This window comes from Taudactylus pleione, unplaced genomic scaffold (genome assembly GCF_031769625.1).
Source record: "Taudactylus pleione unplaced genomic scaffold, aTauple2 ptg000135l, whole genome shotgun sequence".
In the NCBI taxonomy this organism is placed as follows: domain Eukaryota; kingdom Metazoa; phylum Chordata; class Amphibia; order Anura; family Myobatrachidae; genus Taudactylus; species Taudactylus pleione.
Window position 1 is genome coordinate 7,606,241 of NW_028284537.1, and position 10,884 is coordinate 7,617,124.

Here is a 10,884-nt window from a genome sequence, read left to right on the forward strand (position 1 = left end):
GGGCTTGATTGATCGCTCATACAGGGTAGAAATAGTAAGTGTGACCACACCTAGAGGCTGCCTTGTGGACAGAGCACAGGTGAGGGCTAATGAGGTAGACTAATCAGGCTGCCAGAGGAGACAGTCCAAGTGGGACTGTGGCAGCTATAGAGACCAGTGTGCCTGGAGTCCAGTCGGGGCCAGGAAGCCTGTGTCCAGACCTGCAAGAAGCAGGGAGGATCACAAAACTTTAAGAGTGTTTGTGTGAAGTTGTGGCAGCCAGGCCAGGAGGCCAGTGTCCATACCTGCAGGAACCGGCGAGCACCACAAGTGAGACTTTGTGTGAAGGCCAGGAGGGTGAGTTTATACCTGTGAGAGACCAGACTGAAATTTTTTAGAGACTGTGTTACATTTGTAGACTAGCTGCCCATAATAGTCAGGGCTCAAGAAGTGAGGTAGTGCCCTGAATGTGGGTCTAGGTTGTTTGTTATTTTTGTTTCTGATTGCTGACAGTAAAGCTTCATTTATTTTAATTTAAACCTGAAAAGCTGCATGTGGACACTTATTATGCACCTAGACACTGCATCACTGAGCCTCTGACGAGCTAAATTACCCCAAGTTATCACGGTGGCAACATGCAAGAGATGTGTCTTGGTGAAGTGTTCTAGGCGTTTAGCTAAAGCTTCATGCTATTCTGAGTGGTGCATACAGAGAATGGATGCCTGTTTCTGACGTAATTCCTTGTACCATCATGGGACTGGTGCGAGTGCTGATTATAATGGCGACAGTTGCAGAGGTTGGCGTAAAATCAGCGGTCAGCCCACGTTTTCACTTGAAGACTCTGAATCAGTATAACGCGTATAAGTTCACCAGCAAGATGTAACATCAGAGTCATGATGTCAGAATATGGCTGCTTGCATTGTGTAGGTGAATTTTTTTAAAGCTTTTACATGTATATGGATATACATATTGTCACAAAGACCTAGGCCCAGAATGCTCTGTACCCCCACTGTTCTTAAGGTACTCATCCGTTCTAAACCGTTGTTTCTTCAGGCCTAAGAGTTTGGTTTGTTTTTCTCAGATCTCTTTTCCGCTGAGCTAAACAGTGTTTTCCTGTTCGGATGCCTCAGTTTAATGCGCTATTTTTACCTAATAAATAATGATTGCAGTAGTTCCCGACGCATTTCACTGTGCGGTGAGGTAACTGGCTGGGGAGGCACTGGCTAGTATCAGAGCCAGATTTACAAATACATATATGAACCTGAGAGTTCATTTGGGCATTATACGAAGGTGCAGCATTTGGTGTGTTCTGATGTTTACTCCAGAGTTTTGACTATAAATACGATTAGAATACAAAGAAGATATTTATAATATTTTCTTTAGATTTTTCTTATAATTTTTATAGTAAAAACTGTGGAGTATACCTAAGTATGACAGGAAAGATAGGAAAGGTTCTGGTAACCTGCTTAACCTGACCTCAAATCACTGCCGCACTCATTGTTTCAGCTGAAATTTCTCTTAACTGCTTCAGTGCTCGAGTTCTCTCCCACCCATCGCCTTATTGTAGTGGCCCAGTATATGTGGATCCCACATTACAATGCTCAATAGACAAAAGTGTGACACAAATGCTTGCATAGTTCAACAAGATTCAACTAAGAAAGATGTCTCATTAGGCATAATGGGCACAAAAATACACAGTAGAAAACGCAAACAAAAGACCTTCTATGGAAATGAGCGTATTTTGGTTGGAACTGGGTAATGTTAATGCATTAAAGGTGTTTTCCATCTTTCACTTGAGATAAACCCCCTCCCCGCACTAGTACTTAAGTCGGGTTACCTCCTCTGAATACATTACCATCCTGCACTTACTGCAAGTGGTGACCTCTGCTGGTCATATAGTGATTGGCGGAAGGAATCGGATACATGAGTAAAAATGTGGTGTCCATTCAATACGGAACTGGCTGCAATAAGTCATGAGACCACCAATGAATCACTAGTGTGTGGGGAGGGGATATAAGTTGGAACACTCTTTCAAGTGCCTGAGGGACTAACCAATGGACTGAAACTGCAAACCTTCCAACAGTCCCAATTCAGTTGGGACAGTCCCAATATGAATCCTTGGAGGTTGGGAAGCATTTGTGTCATTGCATCCCGGATCTCAGTGACGCCATTCACAAATCGCTTCATCAAGCCCCCGACCCACTTCCCAAATATAAAAAACTGGGGTCCGTAAGGGTGGACTGCTGTCCTTGGACTCCCCAAGGTTCGGGAAATTAGGCAATTGTTTGTTTACACGTAGTGTACTAGACACAAATGAGACCATTCTTGTTTTGTTTTTTTAGGTTTATGTCCCTTTTAATATGGAAAGTTTCAAATTATCTTTAGTTCTAACAGTCGTTATATAACAGAAAAAAATATGTTTCTCATTTAAACATGAATGTGGAAACATGTGGCTTTGGACGATTGCAAAAAGTAATGCATTCAATTTACTTTTTGGGTATCTGTTTTATACTGGTGTATTTTGAAGTTTGTAAAACCCATATATTTGCTTAGTACTTATCATTTCTGTGGTTTGATTATATTTGCATGCCTGCGATTTGTAGCAATTGCACACGTTAAATAGTAATATTGTTTTTAGTAAGTCCCAGAGGCCATGTGCTTGGAAACAGAGTACGTCTAATTACATTTCAACCAATAGGAGCATATCCTGAGATCCACCCCGCATTGGCTGCGATAACTCAAACTAATGACTAAAATTAAAGTCAAAATTACATCATGAATATTATTTAAACTCAAAGTTATTTTATTTAATTAGAAGAACAGCCATTATCCTTCGCCGATTGCTGTGATGCTTTATTTGCGACACAGTTAAACATTTGTAACAAGCGCTATTTGCAGTATCCCAGGATAATAACTAAAATGCTGCATCCCGGTCTGCAAGCAGCCACGAGCACTAAATTACCTAAACACAGTTATGTTTGTAATTAAGGTACAGTAACTGTTTACTTAATGACAATTTTGTTTGGCAGGGTTTTGTGTGATTTACATAATTGACTGGTTCTCTATGAACTCTGCGCTCAGCATTGGCAAGTACAATAAGACCTCACGTCTTTCACAATTCTCCTCCGGAAACAGCGTTACCAAAGCTTGTCCTAAGAGTGGCTTAAACAATGGAGTCAAAAAGAACAAAAAGGTTGAATTCAGGCGTGAAGTGTAGCCAAATAAAACAAATCTAGAAATAAAGTTAAATAGGAAGTGGGAATGGAGTTCCATATCTATTATTTTCAGTAACATGGTTTGATTAAGAACTAGTTGGTTAATATATTGGGCAATCCACCTTTTGTGGGGTCCATTGTTGTGTGGTGTTTCCTTTGGAGAGAAGCTTTTATTGCTGGTGAATAAGCCTACAGGTCAGTGTATCAGGACATGTCTGGGTGTGGAGAGCGTGCAGCACCTGATTGGATGCCTCCCCATCCAATCAATTTTCTGCATTCACTACACATCTCCCATCCAAACAGATTTGACTCTCACACATTGGTGTGCGCAGCACATTTCATTAGGGCGTGTACACAAGAAAATATAGAGGGTGATACTCTGCACTGAGGAGTGTGTCTGGTACTCCTTTTATGTCTTCAATCCCCCCCCTCATAGTATCCCACCCAATCTCCCCACATGTCATAATTTCCCCCATCAATCCCGCAAATTCCATCACCATATCTATATATGACCATATTATGCCACACTGTTGTGCCTCCAATTCATATTATGCCAAATACAACTTGCCAATGTATTTTATATAGAGGCATCAGTAATTAGGGAGTGCCTGGTCACATCCTGGACCCTATGTGCTCACCCCCATGTTCTCACACAGTATCCTGAACATCAATCAAACTTCCTACTCCTCCACCTCCGGTTATGTCAGAGTGGATTTCATGGGGGGGGGGGACTAGTGCCATGTAAGCGTTGACACATTAGGTGAGGTACAGTTTAAGCAGAAGGGCTTCCAAACGACGACACCTCTTTAAGTAGGAGATGCTTTGGGTCCGCAGATCCCTAGAGAGGTTGGAAAGTGAGTCATCTGTTTGTAATTAGCATACAAAATGAACAGGGCACTGCAGAGGAGTAACTTAACAGTACAGGATGGTACAGGCTTTTAGATTACAGGGCACTGCAAGAAGTAATAATATTTGCCTTCCTGGTTAGCATTCAGCTGAGAAATCTGGCCGGCCGTGATTGACACACATGCTATAATGAAATGATACGCCCCGGGGAGAGGAAGCCATTTGCTGAGGAGAGGATGTAGCTCTTTCAGATGGGTTATATTGCACATTCCCCAGTTAATGACTGTTGGGAAGCAATAACTGGCTCCTATATAGTTTGGTGTTTATTTGCCCATTATAAAGTACTTGAAATTACACTGTGGTTCATTGCTTTGTCATGAACCAGCTTTTTAGTGTGTTCAGTTACAACACGTCTGTACATTGTCTTTATTAGGACAAGCCGTCTCCTCATGCTACATCATCTGTGCTCAGCAGATGTGACATACTAGGTTCTCTCCTGCTTACTCTGGGCACTGCACTTGCTGAGTGTCTCCCCCAATCATTAATAATGTCGTTGTGTGTGTGTGACTAGACGTTATGCCTGAGAAACCCTGTGCAGCTATGGAGAACTGGCGACTGGGACTGGGGGGGGGACTGGGGGTTATCTATACAAATTGACTAAGAAGAAAATCAGAAACCAAAAGTATGGTTAGAAAAAGAACTACATATTCTGTTACAGCTTGGTTATTTTAAGGATAAAATAATTTTCAAAAAGAAATAATTTTAACTGAAGATTTTTTACTCTATTTTTAATGTTGTACTGGTACCTTTAATATTTTAGCATGTTTTGTTCCACTTCTAGCCTACTCCACTTCCTACATGTAATACCCTATGTCTGAGGTTCCCAAACTCTGCCATTACAGTCCAGATTTTAAGGATCTCCAGGCTTGAGTACAGATGGTTAAATCACCTCAAGCACGGATATCCTTAAAACCTGGACTGCAATGGTGGAGTTTGGGAACCTCTGCCCCATGTGGTTAGAAGCACCACACAACAAAGTATTTTGACAACTTGCTTACAAAGAGCCGCACTTCCTTATAGAAACTCTATACAAGCCCTGTACACATTGTATTAAGTATAACTCAGGTTTCTTATCTCGTCACTCCTTCTCCTTCAGGATATTATGTAGAACATTCTATAAACTGATAGCAAGAATCTGTTTTCTATGGGCAACACTTTCACTTGTCCTCCTTTAGAAGGTTTGAATAATCCCCCCCTTTTAGTATTCAGTGTAGACTATTTCAATTGACAACGTTAATGATTGGGTTACAGTACTGAGATAAAAACATCCACTAAAATATGTTCTCTGAGTGACCACCAAATGAATACATATAAGAGTAGACTGCATGAACCTTTTTCTAATTTGTAACAAACTACAGATGTGTTCTTGTACATCTAGCGTCAATACGCCACACAACGCAACTTGCCTGGCGTGAATTAGCTTCCAGGTACTCTGCTAGCATTGGGCGTCTTGCTTTGCTGAGACTGTGCTGATTAATGTGATATGTGACACTTGTATATCTGTGTGCACCTGAGTCTGTATATGAAGCACAACGGAACTTGGAATGAAAAAAGTTGCGGCTGCTACATTGTAGCACTTCTTATACAGATTCAGGGACTCAGTCTCAGATATACAAGTGTCACATATCAAATTAATCTGCACAGTTTGCTGGTGCGACCTCGTCAACATCACATTGTGACCTAGACACATTTTTGGCAAAAAAAAAGCAAAAAGTCATACTGGACCTGGCGCGCCAAGAGGAGCTTCTTGGTGCGACTGCAAGGACAAATCTGTACAATTCTGTTCAGTAATTATGTTTAGGCTACATGAAATGCATTCATATTAATGAAGACCTGTATTAATGATGCGTCTTTAACTTTTTTAAGGTGCGTCTATGGATGGGGGCCCCAAACGTCAGGAGCATCTCTCTCGGTTCTCAATGCCAGATTTGAGCAAAGATTCTGGAATGAATGTTTCAGAGAAACTGAGCAACATGGGGACGCTCAACTCTTCTTCTCAGTTCCGCAGTGTGGAGTCTGTCCGGAGTCTCCTATCTGCACAACAGTATCAAGATATGACCCATAACCTAGGCGACCTAGCCAACCCTGTCAAATACAGGGACCTGCCGCCCCATGCCAGAATGCACCAATCATTTCAGTTTGACAACGGTATGACTCCCATGCCTGGCCAGGGTAATATGAAAATGACACCCATGAGTGAAAGGACAAGGAGGAGAACCCAGTCGCGAGAAAACGATCAACAGTATCGGCATCATCGGCCAAGGAGGTCTAGACGTTCCCGTTCTGACAATGCTCTTCATCTGGCTACAGAGCAATGCAGTAAAATGAAAGAGAAACCACTCTTGAGAGCCAGAGAGGATTATGAGCGATTTATGCAACAAAGAGGAGGAAGAGAACCGATGGATCAAGTCGTCAGAAGAGAAATGTATAACCGGTATCAAAGGACTGCCTCTGATCTCGCTCTACAAAACCACCTCTGCGACCGGTGGGGTCCACAGATGAATGAATATGATTGGTGCTCCACCTGTTCATCCTCTTCAGAGTCAGACAATGAAGGATATTTCTTAGGAGAACCAATTCCACAGCCTACCCGCATGAGATATGTGACCAGTGAGGACCTTATCCATCAGTATGGCCAGTGTTCCGGCGGCATACCCAAGTCTTCCACTCTGGGTGGCCGAGGACAGTTGCATAGCAGGAAAAGGAGGAAGAGCAAAAATTGTATTATCTCCTAGTGTTCGCTCTCAGAACCCCAGTTTTACCCTGTAAATTACCTATCCCTGTGGACTGGTCCATATTTTGAACATTCTTGTTTTATAGCAAAGGGAAATGAAAGACCATGTATGTCCTACTCGTGCTGAGTGTGTGCAATCGGAGACTGAATTATAGATTTGGTAAATAGTCATGATTGTTGATATAGTGAATATTGGGTTTTATTGCACATTTCACTTTATTTCCTCAATAGTTCTGTCCGCCAAAAAAAAAAAAATTAAATAATATACTGCCTTGCTTTTGTTCCAACTGGAGATTATGCTCTAGTTATGAATGTATGCCGTACCCAGATGTACAGTACGCCCGCTGCTTGAGCCCATCCTCGTACAACAGACTATGCGCTACTTTTTCTCTTTCCGCCTCTCATATTTCGCAAGTATTTTAATTCTCAGATAATGCTAACGTTTTAAGTTATTTAAGTACTCATTGTAAATGGAATGTAAATGAAAGTTCTGATAAACTATTTTTGTATTTTGTAATATCAAATTGAGTCTATATGTTTTAGAGACATAGATATAATGGATCTGCATGCCCAGCTCATTAGCGTCTGGTTGGTTTGAATTCCAAACTGCTGTTTTCTTCCGTAGACTGTGTGATTTATACCTTTTTAACCATGACTGGTTACCACTTTCAGATTCAATGATCAAGCAATAGTACAGGCCTAGCCAACCAGTGGCTCTACAGCTGTCGTGAAACTACAATTCCCAGCATGCCCTATCACAGTTTTAGTATTCCCTAATAACAACACTGTGGCAAGGCATGCTGGGACTTGTAGTTTCACAACAGCTGGAGAGCCACAGCCTGGCCAAGCCAGCAATAGTACAATGATTACTCTTTTTTTAGCCCATCCAGAAAGCGTTTTGTTTGGCAGGTATGATTTGTCAAGTCAAGCACCTTACAGAAATAGTTTATATTTTCTTTTCAAATATACAGTAACGCAACAAAGTTAAATTCAGGCAAAGTTAGAAACTAACATACCAAAGTTTGTGCGCAATTCAAATATGTAATGTGGTGGTCATCAAGGTCAACATTCGTTAGGTTAATAAACTGAGTAGTGAAGCAGTGAGTACTTAGAAACTGCAACGTGCTGTCCGCTAGCTTATTAGATCAGAAGCAACTTTTTTTGCCATAGCTAAATTCAAAAAGTTCATTAATTTATGCAAGAACACTGAATATTCCCCCAATTCAGTGGGTTCGCTGATGTCCAAAATGGGACTGGCGGCCTTTGGCGAGGATCCACAGCAAATCCTAGTATGCCAGCACAATGGGCTTGATTTTAGATGTGGACGCTATTTTGATCACGCAGTTGAGCAATTATCGCTGGACTGCGCATGCATTTTAGCCACAATTCGCACACGAGGTGATTGAATTGTGATCAAATGCGACTACGGTTGCAGCGAGGATTTATTCGCAAGTGATAGACAGACGGGATGTTTTATGGGAAGTAACATAGTGGCGGTAAAAACACAGACGTATCGTGACCGTTTTTGGGGCATGTATCTGCCTATGTCTGTGCAGAAAATATTGTGCCACTCTTTCAGTTCCCTCAGCAATTTTGCGCGACCATGGGGTAATCTAGATGGTCGATTATCAAAGGATCTGCGACCATCTCTGCAGTTGCCAGTGATCGTCCCAGTACATTTGCAGTCGGCTGTAGCGTTAGCATATTTCCGCACGGCAGCTGCGTACCAAAGTTGCGGCTGCTAATGTATTAGCCTCCACATCTGAATCAGGCCCAATGTTTAGAGGCTCTCAGCACTCGCACCTACAATCGGCATCGCTGAATTTTTGCGACGTCAGTGATGACTGTTGTATATGTGGGAGTGGATGTAGAGCCGGGTGCCTCTAAACATTTTCCTGGTATACACGGACTTTCAAGACTTTCAGCCGATCCCGCCAATACACCGGTAAGCCATTCCGATTCTGCTGATGTCTGTAGTAGTCCACCAATGGTCTCTTTGCTTCTTGTACAGCTTTCAAACACAGCAGTGTTATGCGTTCCCCTCATTCACAAACTTCTCCTACATGGGAAATAGAAGTTCACTAATGAGGATATCCACAGCACCGTGCCTGATTGCTCCAATGGAGACGGGTCTTTGTACAAAGAATGCACGCTCGGGCTGTTACAAACACCGGGGTAACCTGTTAAATTAGGGGGAGTTTCAGCATTCTGGGTAAGTAGCCTTCAGTATTATTGAATAGCGAAGGTTTAGGTGGAGTGTCCTTTAAATGCTACTGAAATGCAGGACCCCAGCAATACCTAGCTCTTTATAATCCTCATACCTCTCTAGTTAGTCTGGGAATCCCACGATTCCTGCAGAATCTCATTATAAACACTACCAGTAAACGTCCGAAAATCAGTTTTGGAAGGGAGGGAGTGCCGTTAGCCCAAGTTATATCTTGTTTGGCTAATAGGTGACTTTAAATAAATCTGGATGTCAACAGCTGTATGGAAATTGACAAGCCAGGCTAAAATCTGTTAAATAAAACAGGAGAGATAATCGGACTCCTTTTCCTGGGGATCACAACCTCTGGCCAGTTGAAACTACCATTGGACCTGGGTGGGATAACATATGCTTCAAGCCCCCAATCCAAATACTATTTCATGTGTGATCAATAAAACACTCCATTTATTAGATTCACTCCAGAACACTCATGAATCTTTAGAACACAACACCCGCACACATTTAGTTTACACAACAAGCCTCAAGTATTTTGCAATAAATATCAAGAACATCTGCCCAACATCTGACCAAGTTTATTAGAATAAACACCAGTCTCTCACCCCAAGCTCACTTCTTTATATCTTGTCCAAATTGTACTTGCGCCACAGAGTTTAAAAGAGGAAGGATGGGTTTTTCCCAGTATTATCCCCAGGCCCAGGGTAACTGCCCAAGTGCCTTATCTGCCACTGATGGCATGTACTAAGCTTCATATGCACATACCTCCTTTATAATCTTGACAAATTAGCACATGCTCACAGGCCAAACCTCTTACTGCTCAGACTCGGCAAGCATCTGCCTAGTTCACACTTGCAGTTAAACAGACCATGGTCACTTTGACTATAAGAAAGCAGGGATGTTGTAGTATGTATACAAAGCCATATAATTGCATTTAGACAGTGCCGATGTGAAATTAGAAGAGGTTTGCTGGAGACTGACCACCCTGAAAGTTCCTGCAGCAACTGTGAACGTTACCAAACGAACTGGGATTTGCAAATCAAGAAACGACTGCTGTCTAGGATGCCAGATCCCGTTCTTAACAAGCTCATTCCTAAGGCTTGGATTTCTCCCAAGTTACACATGCACTTGATCCATAGCGTATTCAGAGGTTATCATTAACCACATTTACAGCAACCTTGCTGGAACCAAACACCGATATAGGATATCATGACATTTATGTACAGTAGTTTTACAATGTTGAATTTCAAGTGGTTGCTTTAAAGCTGAAATTGCAAATGGTGCCGTTCTGTTTAATCTGCATCAACTTGTGAATCGTTCTATGCTCTGTGACTTGAGATATTTAATCTGCTTTCATTTACTGTAAGAGTGAATGGATCATTGCTGCTTTATACACGGGGTCTTCCCTGTCTCATCACGCAGGGGTCAGAACAAGCATCGGAAGTATATTGTGCATAGTTGTACTGAACACACGCGTTTCGCTTTTTCTGCTTTTGACCTGCATATCTTGTGTTATCTGCAAGGTGTTCAACATCATTTGCTGTTCAGATTTAAATATTAAAACATATTGTCTTTGATAAAACCAAATACGGTGTGTGTTGTGTATTTATTTACCAAGTTAAATCTTGTAAACTTTTCAGGTCTCAATTTTCTTAAATGTTGAAGTTTTTCTACAGGATTTGGAATTATTTTTTGTTTTGTATTTTACAATTTCCTTTCAGGGATTACTGGGCTGGAAGATTAATACATTTCAAAGGATCAAAATAATAAAGCCCTACTCCAATACAGCTGGTGTATTCTAGTTTACTTCTCAAGTGTCCTTAAAACTATTT

The 10,884-nt window shown here is 41.6% G+C and overlaps 1 protein-coding gene across 3 annotated transcripts in view; it reads left to right on the plus strand.

Moving 5' to 3' along the window:
* PRICKLE2 (prickle planar cell polarity protein 2) overlaps positions 1 to 10,639 on the plus strand; it is a 318,781-nt gene extending 308,142 nt beyond the window's left edge. For all 3 annotated transcript variants that reach the window (XM_088473394.1, XM_088473396.1, XM_088473395.1), the window contains one exon: positions 5,967 to 10,639. In XM_088473394.1, coding sequence (XP_088329520.1) covers positions 5,967 to 6,835 — 869 coding nt within the window. In that variant the 3' untranslated portion in view covers positions 6,836 to 10,639. The remainder of the gene's footprint in view (positions 1 to 5,966) is intronic.
* Positions 10,640 to 10,884: the final 245 nt, after the last annotated feature.